The sequence below is a fragment of the Dryas octopetala genome, chromosome 1 (assembly GCF_963921425.1).
Source record: "Dryas octopetala chromosome 1, drDryOcto1.1, whole genome shotgun sequence".
In the NCBI taxonomy this organism is placed as follows: Eukaryota; Viridiplantae; Streptophyta; class Magnoliopsida; order Rosales; family Rosaceae; genus Dryas; species Dryas octopetala.
The window spans coordinates 9818024-9833854 of NC_141366.1; the positions used below are offsets into that span (position 1 = coordinate 9818024).

A 15831-nucleotide genomic window follows, 5' to 3' on the forward strand; every position below is an offset into this window, starting at 1 on the left:
CTCACATGATGTCGGCGTAGGAAACACTCCAAGGAATAAGGAAACCTAGCTATCATAGGAAACACATCATTCATGTGTGCATATATATATAGTACTCGGTTCTCACTTTTTGAGTACGAGGTTATCGATCTCGTTTGGGTTACTTATCATTCTTTTTAGTAATATATATTTGATATATATATCATGGGTCGCAGGAAGATCGATATCAAGAAAATAAGCAACAAGAATTACCTAAAGGCCACCTTCTCGAAGAGGCGTAATGGCCTGTTTCGCAAGGCTGGGGAGCTTTGCTGCTTATCTGGCGCCCAAATCGCCGTTGTCACCTTTTCGCCGGGTAACAGGCCGTTCACCTTCGGCCATCCATCCGCGGATGCAGTCATAGATCACTTTCTTGGGGAACAATCTTCGCCTACGCTTGACGACGACGACGATGATGATGAAGAAGTTATTGAAGAAGAATCGCAGGAGGAGGAGGGTGGTGATATGGATGTGAAAAAGACCAAGTTTTGGTGGGAGGAACCTATTGATGAAGGTTTTGGACTGCGTGAACTTAAGCAATACAAGCGTTGCCTTGAAGGTTTGAGAAGGAATGTGGCTTGTAAGGCGGATGAGATGAAGATGAGAAATTATTGCGTGAAGGATTATTTGGGTGGTATGGACTCCAATTCGGAGATTGGTAATTGTTCTACAAGTGATCATGAAAGTGAAGGCAATTAATACTTGTATTGCGCCTCACAGTTTTAGGTTATTGTTAGCCTATTTTTAGCGTTTTAGATACTAATTAATTTTATTTTTTCTTTAATAAGAGATTTTTTTTTCATTGTTAGTGATATTGCAGCAATTAAAGATTATCATGGGCAAACTTTTATTATAAGGTACAAGTTAATATATTCCATTAAGTCTCACTGATCATGTTGCAGTCTTCCCAAACCTCAAGCCTCTCTTATTCAAACAAAATTCACACCCACAAAACAATGTATCTTGCGCCGATGATATGTAAGATATTTGGTATAAACGATTTTAACTGAAGACTTAGTTTGATATTACTACGAGAAAAACAGTTGTAAAGTAAAACAGTTGAGTGTTTTATTAATGGGGCCTACAACTTTCATTCACAGCAATTTTGAAAAGTATGTACATAGCTGCTTTTCAAAACTATAGTGAGTTACCTAAAATTGTGCTTTTCAAAACTATAGTGAGTTACCTAAAATTGTGAAGCACTACAGCTTTTGTTATTATTACCAAACACCAAAACTGTTGCGAGTGACCTAAAATTATCATTTAAAAGAGTTTTGGTTGTCCAACTTCTCCTAAAGGAGCCCTAAAATGGGAAGTAGATGAATCCAAACATAATTTTTTTAAAAAAAAGACACAATACAAAACAAAAATAAAAAATAGCAGTCCATGCATAAAGAACGAAATGGTGTGGAGAGTGGCAAAAAAAAACGAAATGGTGTGGAGAAACTAGAAAGGGCTATTAACGTCAAATCGCATCCTTATTTCAAAAACGAAAGTAAACCCGCTGCTTTTACAACTCCACTCACACGGTCACACCTCTATAACGGTCGATTGATTTCCTCTCTCTCGATCTCTGAAGATCGGAAACTGAGAAAAGCAGAAGATAATTCAAAAATGGCGTCGTTTAAGGTACGCGTTGGAAACAAGAATTCCATCTAATTCTTGAAAATCGAATTTATTGATGAATCAATTAGGGCTGTGTGTTTTGAATTCTTGTTGCGTACAAGTATGGCGTTCTTATCAACTGGGGTTTCATATCAGAGTTTCTGGTTTTTTCCTGTTTTGGCAGTTGCTTTCTTGTAAAAATTCAGCTTGAATTTGATAAAAATCTCTCTGTCTCTCTAGAAATTGGATCACCGACAGAGCACCAAGACAAATCAAGAAAGGAACAAAATGGTGGCTGCTAAGGTCAGCAAAAACGCTAAATTCAATTCTCTGTTAACTTTTTCTGTTCTTTTGGCTATAAGCAATTCTGACATGAACGAAACTCTTCTTTGTTCTTTTAAATTTTGCAGACAAAGGTCAGCATAGCTCAGAATCGAGCCAGCCAAGACAACCTAGCACGCACAGGTGATGCAAAAGCTCATTTCTTGGTTCTTCTACTGATTTCAAGTTCTTGAGCTGGTGATTTGTTAACTGATATTGTTCTTTTTCAATTTTTTGAACAGTTGGTGTTAAAAATTTCAAGGTTTATTTAGAAAATGAAACTGCCAAAGCTGATGCTGATAGCAGGTAATTGTAGTTTCTAATCTGTAAATATAATGTATGGTATTTCAATAATAGTGAATATATTTTTGGCCAGGTAATAATATCGAATATCATAGTTTCAATAAATTGTTTTTCACTTTTAATTGCAGGAGTTCTGTACCAGTTAACAAGGTGTCTACTACTCTGGACATTACAAGTTCTTTAAAGGTAACTAATCACCTCCTCAGACCTATGCTAGTTTTCATATTTCTTACGATAAAGCCAATGATTTTTTAAATTTTATATTTTATCCTCTCCATCTGTAATTTTTTTTTTTCTTTTGCTCTGTACATATGTATCAAGGCTGGTTTGAAAAGTATGCAGAAGAGCAAGGGGACATGGGGTAGTTCTGGTAAGGTTTAGCCGGACTGTACTTGTGATGCAAAGTTGAGTGGTACATGTTGAAATAGTTCGTTTTACAATTTTGTGTTGTCCTTTTCTTAGCAAATGTAAATGTTGGAAGAAGAGCATTGGCTGATGTCAGCAATATCAAACGCAATGCTTCTAGGAATGTAGTGGGTGATGCCTCTAAACAAATGTTGGTACTTTCTCATGTTCTCAAATAGTTCCTTCATTTTGGCTTTTGAGCTTGAAGTTCTAAAGTTGCGGGCTATGTTCGATGCAGGATCGGTAAAAGTGAGCGAACTAAATCTTTGCAACGGTATGCATTTTTTATATCATGACCAATGGCCATTGTTATTGTACCTATACTTTCTTGTGAATGTATTAATGTTTTGGTATGCATGCACACAGATGGATATAGATATCTATGCTAGCAAAAATTTGAGTAGGTTCGAGATCCTTTGCTTTTGCTTGAATGTAGTATTGTTTTCTTTTGTATCATTTTAGGGTTTCAGTGGGTGCGGGGACTAGGACTGTGAATTTATCATCAAGGAGATCCTTCCTGGTAAGAATGTCAAATCCTAACTTACCTTTTTCTTATAACTCTCTTAGTTACATACATGATTGTGCAGTGTGTTCTTCTGACTTCAGTAGATGTTTAATCCGTGATATATTCAGCACTTCTAAAAGAAGTATTTGGGAAAAAAACAGGAGAAAATAAAGAAATAAGAATGAGAGCCCTCCTATCTACTTTTATAATGTCATAGTTGTTTATCACATTTAAAGCAGGGAACTTCGAGTTAGTTTTCATATGATTTTACTCCCAACCTAGACAATAATTGAAGACTTAAAATGACAATTCAAATTCTCAAATGCAAATCAATTGTGCATAAATTTCTCAAATGCGAATTTGGATTCTTGGAATCACATGGATTTTTCTTTAGAAGCTCAAACCAAGTGGATTCTAGAAGCTGAAATTTAAACAGTGTTGGAAATCAAGTTTGCCTTTGGGAGGCCAACCCACGTTATGTTTGCTACTGTCCCCTTGTTTGGTTGACAACATTGTGACAGTTATTTTTCCTTTTCCTGGACAAGCTTAGCAAGTATCAACTCCAATCATTCTCATATTTAGCCATGTATTCTTACAATTGTGAAGTATTGATATTTGCCTTCAATTAGGGAAAAGAGCGGGAAAGCCCTAGTCAAGGTGTTGCTGTGTTACAGACTTCAAAGAGAGGTGGCTTTAATACTTCAGAAGTGCTATAATAGTTTCCCTTATTGAGCATTTCTTCTTAGTATTTATCCATTTGGGTAACTGTAGGTATTAAAGATTTGAAGGCCCCTTCAGAAATTCAAAATACCAAAGCTAGCCGTGAATCTATTGTTACAGATGGCAGGTCTGTGCAACTTTTTTTCCCCTTTATTTGATAATACAAATTGTACCACAATTTTGTTTCTTTGTTGTGTTTTGAATAATTCTTATCTGGCTCGTATGTTTTATAACTTTAAATTTTTGCGAAACCATAATTAGATTTTTTTATATGTCAGGAGGATTTCAAGGAAACCACTTATACCGATAAGGTCTGTGATCTGCAGAAATATTTTGGTGATGAATTGTGTATAAGATGTGTATCTGTTATTGACATAATTTTCTATTCTCTATCTCCATCTTAAAGGAAGTCATTACCAGTGTTGAAAGTCAACCCAGAAGAAGCAAGTAATCCAAAGGTTGTTGTGAATTTGTGATCCCATTGATGTGTGTGTGTAAATATATGTTCTTTGGTTGAGTTCTTCTGACAGGATTAGGATTTTTTTCGTTGGAAATTTATCTTTGTTGCTTCCTGCTTGTAGGAAAATGCTGGAAGTCCTGGTAAGATGCAATGATTTATTTAAGATTTCACAAGTGAACAACACAAGATCTCTGACCAAGATGGCACTTTGGAATACAGTTAAGGCTAAAGTTGGCAAGAAAGTAGTGCCGAGAATAAGCAACAATGCTAGCCATGTGTCAAGGAATCGAGCGAGTGATGGCTTTTTGATTATGTGAGTGATCGTGACCCATAAAACTAGCACTTTTTCTCCCGCTCAAAATTTCTACATTCATTAAATCGGTTATTTATTCCTTGTATAATATTGAATTATCATATAAGCATTTATGTCTTAGTGAAACAAGCTCGAGATTTCTATTTATTAATAGTTAGCATGTGATCTGAGATCCCAGGGGTCAACCTAATTCAAATGCTGGTGCGTTGTCAAGAAAGTCTACCAGGGTAAGTGCAATTTTACATAGAACTCCCCTTCCCCCCCAATTGCTGCATCAGTTTGTTTGACCTGTTTGAAACAGTAAAACAGTTTCAATTGTGTTGCATCTTTTCTTTTCGGTCTTTAAACAATCAGTAGTGTTCGGTTACTTGATCTCAGATATTCATAAATATCAGAATACTGAATCATCCTTGCTTTGTTTCTTAACATATTAGTACCCAGATGAAATTGATATCATATGTTTTATTTATGTTCATATATGAACCCCTTTAATTTTATTTATAATCCAGCCAATTATGAAGACGACACGGAAGGCTTCTGAGTCCCAACAAACTTTGAAATCCAAGTACACATCCGGTTCAAACAAATTGGTCTCTGTTACTGTTACTGCAACCTCATCCAAAACTGAAAAAGAAGTTGCATTTTTCCCTCCTGAAAATGTTAAGCATGAAACCACTCAGGGAGAGCTTCCATCTGATGGCAACTGCAGCCAAAGTGCTTCAAATATAATTTCCAGGAGAAACTCAAGCAGGAGGAGATCGTACACATCTCTATTGATGACTGGATCTAAGGTTGGGGCTCACTGCATTCTAATAAATAAGGCCTTTATTCCTTCTTTGTGAATTTTAATTACACTTCACCCTATTTCAGTTACTAGAGGAACGTGTTGAAGCTATGAAGCAGGAAGAGCTGCCAAGTATTGATGATGATTGCAATCAACTGGAAGTCTCAGATTATGTTGATGAGATCTATCAGTATTATTGGGTTTCTGAGGTAATATTTGTTCTTCACTCTCTAATAACACTGTTTTCATCTTAGTCTGGTAAGGATGTAGGCTTCCAAATTTTCCTCATACTTCTGGACTGTTCTTATGTTCTACATGTCTGCTACTAGTGATAGATTTATCTCCCGCATGCTAAATTGAATAAAATTCATGATTTCCTTCAGTATCATTATTCTGACATCTTGTGAAGTTGTATTTAATGTTACTTCATTTTACATGCATGATTCTCTTATGGGTTCCAAGACCATATTTTGTGTAGTTCTAATTCTGACTTGTTGCCTGTGCTAAATTGGCTTTTGACTGCAGGCACAGAATCCACCTCTGGCAAATTTCATGTTGATTCAGGCAGACATTACTCCTCATATGCGGGGCATATTGGTCAACTGGCTAATTGAAGTATTTATTTTACTTTTTTATGCTTTATTCTCTCTCTCTCTCTCTCTCTCTCTCTCTCTCTCTCTCTCTCTCTCTCTCTCTCTCTCTCTCTCTCTTCATCTTGTTTGGTTCGTTTTTGCATTTCCCTGTGTTTAATAGCTGGCTATCACCTTGCTTTTTCTGTGCTAATTTGTTAGTCAATCTGGGAACAGGTACACTTTAAATTTGATCTGATGCCAGAAACACTTTATCTCATGGTTACATTGTTAGACCAATATCTTTCTCAAGTCGCAATTAAGAAGAATGAAATGCAGTTAGTTGGTCTTACTGCACTATTGTTGGCATCAAAATACGAGGACTTTTGGCATCCTAGGGTAGATACCAATTTCTCAACTTGCGTGCAGTTTTCTTAATATCTCAGCTCCTTACCAGGTTATCCAGGATATGTTTTGATTTGCTTTCTTATGCTCTACAAAAAAATACAGGTCAAAGAATTAATTAGCATCTCAGCTGAGTCATACACAAGAGACCAGGTGCTTGGAATGGTATGTATTTGTATATAAATCAGATTATTGGGGTAGATCATATTTGTCAGAAGAATATAACCTCCACATTAGACCATTGAATGCTGCTGCCTCCACTTATAGATACTGTTGGGTTATTTTTTCCCTTCCACCAGACCTAATGGTAAACACTGGCTTTGCTTTTCAGGAGAAGCTCTTTCTTAAAAAGTTGAAGTTCCGTCTTAATGCACCTACTCCATATGTCTTCATGTTAAGATTTCTCAAGGCTGCTCAGTCAGAAACAAAGGTATTCAGTAGTTTCCAAGGCTGACAAATGGAAAATTTGATTAATGATCAACTCCATAACTATAAGTGTGTGTGTGTGTGTGTGTGTGTGTTTTTATTGTATACGAAAGAAAATAATGTAAACAACAAAGAAATAGATTGAAATACCTTGGACCATTACTGGATATTAATTTTAGATATGAATTGGATTACAATACAGTCATACCTTAGTCCAAACTTAATTGAACTTTAAATTTGCTAACAGTCTGTTACTTTGTGTACATTGCTGCAGCTCGAGCACTTGGCATTCTACCTCATTGAGTTGTGTTTAGTTGAACATGAAGCTTTAGTGTTCAAGCCCTCATTGCTATGTGCAGCAGCCATCTATCTTGCAAGGTTCACCCTGCAGATTACTCCAGCTTGGACCCCACTGCTCTGCAAACATGCTCGCTATGAAGTGTCCCAAATCAGGCATTGATTCTTCAAACAAATAAATAAATAAATTCATTCCCTTATGTTGTGATTGATTCATAATGAATTTTTAACAATCGATGTTTGGTCGTTGCAGGGAATGTGCAGAGATGATCTTAAGATTTCAAAAAGCTGCCAGAGTAGGGCATTTGAAGGTCACGTATGAGAAGTACATGAGGCCTGATCTCAGTGGTGTTGCAGCAATAAAACCCTTGGAGAGGCTTCCCCTCTGATTCAGCTCATGTAGATATTTTTGTTATTTTCCTATGTAATCCGACTGATGTTGAACAGCTAAAAGCATTGAGACCCTCCTCTCCCTCAGCTAAAAAATACAATATATGATAGTAGCCATGTATGCATGTTTCTACATGTGGAAATAGATCCAAACAATGGATGAATGAGGCAGACATAATCCAGTATTTCTAACATCTATTTTACAACTCAGCAACAATAGAAGAATGCAAACTCTAGGCAAACCAAGCTGCAGAGCAATTGAGTAAATGAAAAAACAAAGTTTATTAAATGAAACAAGATTTCGTATATATTGATATCCCGACCTGTATAAGCTCAAAAAATGTGCCCTAGATTGAACTCTCCAGGATCAACCTACGTATATACAACCTTGTTCTTCAACAAAAACCATTATCTACTATTTACCAATATATAATACAAAATGTAATGCACTAATACATATACGTTACAAATTCTATTGTATAAATTTATCTCTGAAGTAGCTCTTTAGCTAACCAAACCATCTTGTGGAAGCAAGTAAGTTTTTCTATCCAAAGTCCCCCTCACTGCTTGATAAAACTCCACCCATGAAGATGAGTACACATCCGCAGGACCCCACAAAAATGTCAGGTTCGGACTTGCCGGGCATGCGGCCACTAAATCCAATACTGATGCAGCTGGTTTGAGCTTCTGTGGGAAATTGAATGCCAAATTATCGACTTTGTGTTCATAAATTTTGCCTTTCCGATCCAATTTATATCGCGAGGTGCCCTGAAACTGGCCCTTTGCTTCCCATGGAACCCGAGGGACGCCCTTCATGTTCCACCTAATCAATATCACATTCTCTGAAGGCTGCCAAATCCTATAAATCTCAAGTGAAATCTCACGGAACAGAATCTTGCCGTGAAATCTCAATGCCCAGAAGATCAATTTGTAATTTTCAATGCCACTGAATGTGTTCAAAGGATCCATAAATGTTATATCATCCCTGACAATCATCAAAGAATCCTATCAAATGTAGTTCTGTAATTTCAATTAAGTGTTAAACGATTACATCCCTGAAACTCATCAAACTACAAAGAAGAATTCAATCAATTTGTTAACTTTCTTACCATCTAAAAGTGTTAAATGCGTATAACTCTGATTACGATATGTCATTCATAACAATATCAAATTCGTTAATGAAATTATAAACTTTCTGAGAAACCAAACATTTAATCAAAGAAATTCCCAGATACCCAAATGAGAAAATTACCTATAAATGTCATAATTCAGGTCTTTGGCGAAGACTAAAGGGAGGTCTTCGCGAAGTGTGCGTACAGCCAAGCCAAGATTGACATAAAAGTCGTCTCTTTGCTGCTTATCCTGCGCAACCATGGAGGTGTTAAGCTGCGCACCCTCCAACAGAGTGGGTGTCCGGACGCTGGCAAGAGGAGAGAGATGAGAGAAACCATAGTGGGGTTTTGTCTGAGAGAGTGTGTGGTGAATGGGTTTTTCTTTTAATTTGGTTTGGAGGAGTGGGGAGGGAGAGAAATTTGGTAGAAGAAAAGCCATTGCCTTCTCTGTTGTTCTTCAATTTAGAGCCTCAGTTCAGCTTTCCATATGGAGAAGTTTAGAGAGAGAGAAAGAGGTGATTTTTGAGCTTGTGTTTTGTGTTGGATGTTGGTTGTAACAGCACGAGCATTTGATTTTGGCTTTGATATATGAGTGGTTTTGAATATGGCCATGAATATGTATTTTGTTCTGATTGGGAAGTGCTTGAAACTTGGACCAAGTGAGGAAAAAATTTGTGGCTCTTGCACTTTCCCCCCCTCAACTTTGGGGTATTTCTTTGACATCACCACACGCTAAAATCTTATTGCTTTCGAGCCCCTTTGTTCTCATACAAGTTTAGTCATGTCACCAAAACAAAACTCATTATTGGCATCTAAATAATTGAGGTTTTATCGTGAATAATCCACAATGAAAACTACTAAGCAAAAATAACTTGTAGAAAGTAAAAATGCCACTATAAACTGTGGGTATAATGGCACAGCTTCTTCATACAAAACGAATTAATTTGCTAACATCAAAATTGTTTTGTTTTCGTATTGTGGTTTTAATTTTAACTGGTTCACCATAAAACTTAAAGTAAAAAAATATTCACTAAGAAATTCAAAACGCCTGCATCTACACAATCGATCAACCATCAACCTTAAACCTTAAACTTTTGTAAGGTGAAATATTAATAGCTCTATTTACTGAAAACGCAACTCTATCATTGCCATCGAAACCTTTTGAGTTATAAGTAGGTTGTGAAAACTCTATTTTTTTTTTGTTGAGAAAGTGAAAACTCCATTAATATAGTAGCATATTAAAACAAAATTTATTTTTGCTCACCATGGTGGATGAGTGGCACGTGTCACCTGACCACCTTTTTGTGACATGTGTCACTCATCCACCATGGTGGTAATGCTTATTACCAAAAGGTGGTGGTGGTGAGCAAAAATGGACTCGAATAGAACAAGATTTTTTTATAAGTAGCATATTAAGAAGTACAAAATTGTGCATGTAAATTAGCTAGGAATTAGTGAGAATGGAGGATTTGTTCAGGTTGTTAAAATGTGTAGCTTCCACAACGAGATTGTTGTTCTTATGACTTTTCAATTCAAACCTATATAGTATGCAGTCTTAGCCAAATGCCTACAAGAGAATTCGAAAGGAAATTTGCTTATTACACCTTTTAGTAGTAAACAAAAAGAGAATTCAAAATGTTCAAAGTTCGATCTCCCAATATCTACACACATTTTTTTGTTATTGGATACTTAGAGGACAGGATATCCAAGAAGAGAATGAAAAATTATACCAGGACAAACCCAGTCCCAAGTTTGAAATGTACAGTTAAACTGATGCCTATCAAGTGGGCTCATGCCTAATTGTTTGTCTTAGTTTGATAGGAATGTACATGGAAAGGGTTAGAACCATTAGGATAAGGATGCTTTTTCTAAGAATGACAAAAGAAGGCCAAAGCATATTCGGTTAAGTCATTCCCAAGAATCTTCACATTGGAAAAGCACATTTCCTTTAGGATATGCCCATTTACTTTCTTCCAATTAAATTCACTTTCAAATTTGGCACCTAAAACTTTCTTCCCCGTTAAGATTAGCAGCGTATCCTGGTGTTGGGAAAACATCATGTCCCCCTTTAGATTTTGTGTACAAACTTTAGAAACCATGGATATTCTGAAAAGAAGCTCGTGATACATTCACAACCCAGCAAATGGACAGCACTTATTCATGAATGAGATGCAAATAATATTGAACACGGTTAAAAATGTTGAACGAATTTAAACTTTAAATTAAAGACTAGAGAAAAGTTTTCAAAAAAGAATTAAACTTTGACCCATATGTAAATTCAGGATATGTATTATGTATTGTATCAATATGCTCCTTCAACTTTAATTTTGAAGCTAATTTACCACTTTTGTTAGTTCAGTTACACTTTTTGTCCAAAAAAGATTACGTAGGTAAAGTGGTTTGACTTTTATGTTATTGTATTACAAGTAAAATGATGAATTTATCCCTGAAAAAATGATTACATGTGTGACATGTGATCACTTTTGGACAAAATTTGCAAACTGAGTTGACGAAAGTAACATATTGGCATCGAAAATAAAATTAAGGGAATAAATTAGTACAACTCATAGTTCATAATATACAAGGGTTAAAGTGTAAGTCCCTTTTATGAAAAATTTTCCCTTAATTAAAGACTATTGCCCCAGCAAATGCTTAAGGGTAAAAAAATTGAATTAAGTTTTTAAAGAGTGTCGTCCATCTTTCAACTACAAAGTTATGATCATTCACGTACCCGGTAGTACGGTACCCACAATTTTCTTCCAACTCTTTTAGCCCAAGTGCTTAACACGGTGCGAAACCCTAGACCCTAGACTTGACCAGGTTCTGCATGCTAGCCCATTTCCCACTTCTGGCTTGTCTACTACCGAACAAATTCAACCGCTAAGTATTTGACCAAAAAAATAATTTAACCACAAAGTAACGTTCTTCAATCTTCAAACAAAACCAACCTAGGTTCATATCCAAGAGAGAAAAAAAAAAAAAAAAACTACCTGAGAAATTTATATCAAAATTTCAGTGATTAAAACAATGCTTCCAAATGAGTTAAGGTTGAGTTAATTTGGTGACTTACAATCTGAAAATGCAGAGTTATAGAGAAATTAAATTATAGGGATGATATCAGCTAAGAAAAAAGAAAAACAAATCTATATATACATATGTATATATATAACAAAACCAAGAAATCTATATATGAAATTAATTTGAATACACTTCGAGCATTGAAAAAAACCAATATATGAACATTTTTAATTAAAGAAGAAAGTTCAAGAGATATGTAAAGTTTTAATATTGTCAGTACTTTATAATTAAGGCACTTATATATATATATATGGTGCTGGTAAAATCCTATTTGAATTTGGAGAGAGTTTGTTGGTAGCTAGTTTCCCTAATGGAATTTGGATTAGGATAATATCTTGTGTATCAAGTCTAGGATACATTAAGTTTATGATTTACTTTTCCTTGTATAATTAGTCCTTTTTATAAGTTTAGAAGCTATTGATATTCTGAGAAGCTCATATACATTTACAACCCAGCAAACAGACAGCCCTTATTGATGAATTAGATGCAAATATTAATGGTGAACATGGTTAAACACGGTGAACGAATTCGACCATATATCATACAGAATATTTCGACAACAATTCCTCCTCACAAATGGTCAAATCCATTCTATACCGACCACAAGCGCATGAACAGAGGAGTAGAAGTACTGCATAACCTGATAATTTACAAGGTAATGAAAGCCTATAGCCTATAGGCTCTGTCTGTTGTTTCTTATACAGTGCCTCTTGTCTTTTTGGCAGTTTGCTCAAAAAATTCAACTACAAAGTACTGTATCCTCTAAATTAGTAAAAGAGATAACATAAATTACATAGAGATTAAAACACAGTGAAAATTAATAATACTTCCACTAAACATCGATGTGTGCTGGCAATTGGGTACCTCACCATGGATTAGGAACAAACCAAAAGAATGCTGACTCCATTGCGTCCCACAGCACTTCATTTTCTAAGTAATTTAGTACTCCAATATCATGGACACCATGCCCATGACAATCAAACACATCCATACATTTCATGCACACAGCCTAAGTCAGTCCATGTCATGTTATAATTGTCTCCATGCTTATAGGATGCTAGTCTTGGTGTTACTACATCGTAAATTACGACAACAAAGTTGTTGCGAGACAGGTCAGAAGAAACGACAGCTTTATCAATGTAACGCTCCGGGTGTTAAAAACCAGGGTTGAGAAGGGAATTACTGGGAGGAAGAGAGGAATTCAAAGGGAGTTGAATTATAGCTCCAGAAAACGGATTAAATAGATGTGTGGTTTCTTTCTTCCTGTCCCAAATCACCAGCCACCCATGTGACGAACCCACACATATAGCTTTGCCGAAGCCTTCAAATATGTTCTTGATTATGTAAAACTTTTTCTCTGCAAGGCTAAGGAAGCAGCGAATATCTTTATCGCTTTTTTAGCACTAGGGAGCACGAGCCATGGTTGAAGTAAAGTTGTGTAAAATGGGGAAGAGGTATAAGAGTTTGCAACATAATTCCAACAACAAACAGCTTTAAAGCAAATGATTTCAACCACACCCAGTTTTTTTCAATAGTACTTCTTGTGTTGCTTGAAATCCTCCTTATGATGGTGCAACAGTGGAGTGCTTTCTCGGTCATTCTTGTTGTTAATTTGCAGTCTCCTATCGGACTATATATGCACAATGCTAACTGCAATATTGTCGGAGAGTTACATATATATATGTGGACCATGTGGTGCTGGAAAAATCCTAATTGAATTGGGAGAGTAAGTTGGTAGCTAGTCTCCCTATTGGAATTTGGATTAGAATGATTTCTTGTGTATCAAGACAAGGATTGTTGTCCTCATGAATTTTCAATTCAAACCCATATAATGCAGTCTTAGCCAAATAATAGGCAAATATGCCTCAAAGAGAATTCGAAAGTTGCTTATTACATCTTTTAGTAGTAAACAATAAAAGATCTTCAAAATGTCCAAATTCCCAATACATTTTCTTATTATTGAAGATAATGAAAACCCATCCCAAGACATAATCATTTTCACCTACATCTATCAAATTTTAGCTAACAGTTGTTCTCATATATACATAGGAAAATGCTAAGGAGACTATCTCTTCAAATCATCTAGTGTATCATCTCTAATAAAAGTGGTACCCACTTGTAGATGGTACAAAGAGATAAATCTCCCCAACAGGCCAACACTACTCATATACATACAGGATTCTGTGAAAAAACAAAATATGGAAAAAAAAAATGTGTATCAAACATGAACCAGGAACATGAATCCAGAAAGTATACTTGCCAAAACAAAATTAGAATTCTGGTGAGTATACCAAGAAAGTATACTTCTAAAGTGCTAGAAACTAAGTAATTAAAATGCTAACTCATAAGTACCGAGGACTTGGACCAGAAAAATTCAGATACAAAGTGTCTTCATTGCCTCAAACGAGGCTGGACACAGTGAGCCAGGGTGTCCATCTGGAGGTCAAAGAGTAGGTGAGGAAGGTAGCAGCATCTCAATGCTGGTACCTTCCTCAATCCTCAACCTCCTCTTTGAGGTCCAGATGTAGCAATCTAACATGTTCAACATACTAGCTAAATCATAACAAAGAAATAGTTTGAACAATACACCAAAATGTGGAAACTTCTGAATGCATAATCCTTGTCAAAAAAGGAAAATGACAGAATCTCAGCTCCCAAGAATCATTCTTGGCAACGTACAGCACTGGAAACCCTATAGCAATTAGGGCATCAGAGACTCTAAATTGTTGCCTTTTCCACCAGATCCAACAAACCCTTATTCTAAAGTCCGAAAAAGTATCAACCTAAAAAAATCCACAACTTTATCTTCTGATGACAACGGCCTAGGATACATCTGTATTTAATATTATCATAACAATTAACTGAGAGTTGGAAGCAAGAATTATAAATTTAAATGTAGGAACATCTGAATGCATAAACCTCAAGAAAAAGGAAAATGCCAGAATCTCAACTCCTAAGAATCATTATCGGCAACGTGCAGCACCGAAAACACTATAATAATAAGAGCATCAGAGACTCTAATTTGTTGCCTGTCACACCAAATCCAACAAACCCATTACAATTACAGATGCTAATTCAACTTAAAGTCTGAAAATTTATCAACCTACATGAAAGCTAAAAACATTTTCTCCAAAGATAAAGACAGGCAACTCTTTAACGAAGCTTTCAAAACCTATGAGTCCATTATACACTACTGAACACTAATAAAATAACCCAATATGCTGTTTTTATGAACTAGTTCTACTAATGATGATGGCCTATGGTGTATCCATATATCATAGCAATAAATTGAGAGTTGGAAATTGGGATTATAAGTTTGAATGTAGGAACATCTGAATGCATAAACCTTAAGAAAAAAGGCAAATGCCAGAATCTCAGCTCCCAAGAATCACTCTTGGCAACGTACAGCACTGATGAAGCTATAGAAATAAGCGAATCAGAGACTCTAATTTGTTGCCTTTCATACCAAATCCATCAAACCCAATACAATTACAATGATTGTTAATAAAGCTAAGCTCTTCAACAAATCACCTATCTAACAAATAACCCATAACAAAAAAGACACCAACTTGGCTAAATCAATTAAGTTTTTCTTCAAAGACCAAAAAAAGGCTCAGAGAGTTATGATTTGTTGGCATCAACAAGCTCAAAACGGAGCTTTCAAAGTTTGATGGTATACTAAGTCATCACTGCCTCTCCAGAAATAATTTCAACATAAACAAAGATATCAATATTTGAAAACAAAACAGAGAAATCGAATAAATAACTAGCAAGAGGCCTCAGAAGTTATAAATGATAGATACATCAAAGATAATCTCAGATGGTACGGACAATATCAAAACATCACCGGCCATAATCATCAAAACAACAAAATAACAGTAGGAATAGTAGGCATACAGGGGGGGTGACGGAAGAAGAAGAAGGGGATGGACTTATTTCAGCTGAGAAAATTTGTTTTGGGTTGAGATGAGGTGAGGTCTTAAGGTGTTTAAATAGTAGGAAAAAAGAGGCAATCAAAACCCTAGTGGTGTCAAATTACCATGATACCCTTTGTGAACGCTGAATGGGCTCTCCCATTCATAATTGGGTTAAAGAATTTATAGCCCATTTCAGAAAACAA

The 15831-nt window shown here is 35.8% G+C and overlaps 3 protein-coding genes and 2 non-coding genes across 5 annotated transcripts; 2 read left to right on the forward strand and 3 right to left on the reverse strand.

The window, feature by feature from the left end:
* Window positions 1–183: 183 nt before the first annotated feature.
* Window positions 184–717, forward strand: LOC147297577 (agamous-like MADS-box protein AGL62). The gene has a single exon (XM_086236018.1). The coding sequence runs from the start codon at window positions 184–186 to the stop codon at window positions 715–717; it is 534 nt and encodes a 177-aa protein (XP_086092144.1).
* An 813-nt stretch (window positions 718–1530) lies between these two features.
* On the forward strand, window positions 1531–7406 carry CYCB3;1 (cyclin b3;1). Its single transcript, XM_086240064.1, has 23 exons — window positions 1531–1647; window positions 1864–1926; window positions 2034–2088; window positions 2187–2250; window positions 2376–2433; window positions 2569–2617; window positions 2710–2803; window positions 2891–2926; window positions 3115–3172; window positions 3787–3844; window positions 3929–4004; window positions 4156–4188; window positions 4284–4335; window positions 4459–4477; window positions 4557–4650; window positions 4829–4877; window positions 5160–5441; window positions 5521–5643; window positions 5960–6049; window positions 6241–6402; window positions 6514–6573; window positions 6740–6838; window positions 7109–7406. The coding sequence occupies exons 1-23, from the start codon at window positions 1633–1635 to the stop codon at window positions 7292–7294; spliced, it is 1875 nt and encodes a 624-aa protein (XP_086096190.1). The 5' UTR covers window positions 1531–1632; the 3' UTR covers window positions 7295–7406.
* Window positions 7407–7784: 378 nt separating this feature from the next.
* LOC147297579 (plant/protein (DUF2358)) lies at window positions 7785–9230 on the reverse strand. Its single transcript, XM_086240074.1, has 2 exons — window positions 8774–9230; window positions 7785–8506 (listed from the first exon to the last, which is right to left on the reverse strand). Exons 1-2 carry the CDS (start codon window positions 9070–9072, stop codon window positions 8026–8028), a joined length of 780 nt encoding a protein of 259 aa, XP_086096200.1. The 5' UTR covers window positions 9073–9230; the 3' UTR covers window positions 7785–8025.
* A 6090-nt stretch (window positions 9231–15320) lies between these two features.
* LOC147297580 (small nucleolar RNA snoR116) lies at window positions 15321–15406 on the reverse strand. Its single transcript, XR_015120099.1, has one exon. It is a non-coding gene; the product is annotated as a small nucleolar RNA snoR116 (small nucleolar RNA).
* Window positions 15407–15485: 79 nt separating this feature from the next.
* On the reverse strand, window positions 15486–15563 carry LOC147297581 (small nucleolar RNA snoR117). The gene has a single exon (XR_015120100.1). It is a non-coding gene; the product is annotated as a small nucleolar RNA snoR117 (small nucleolar RNA).
* Window positions 15564–15831: the final 268 nt, after the last annotated feature.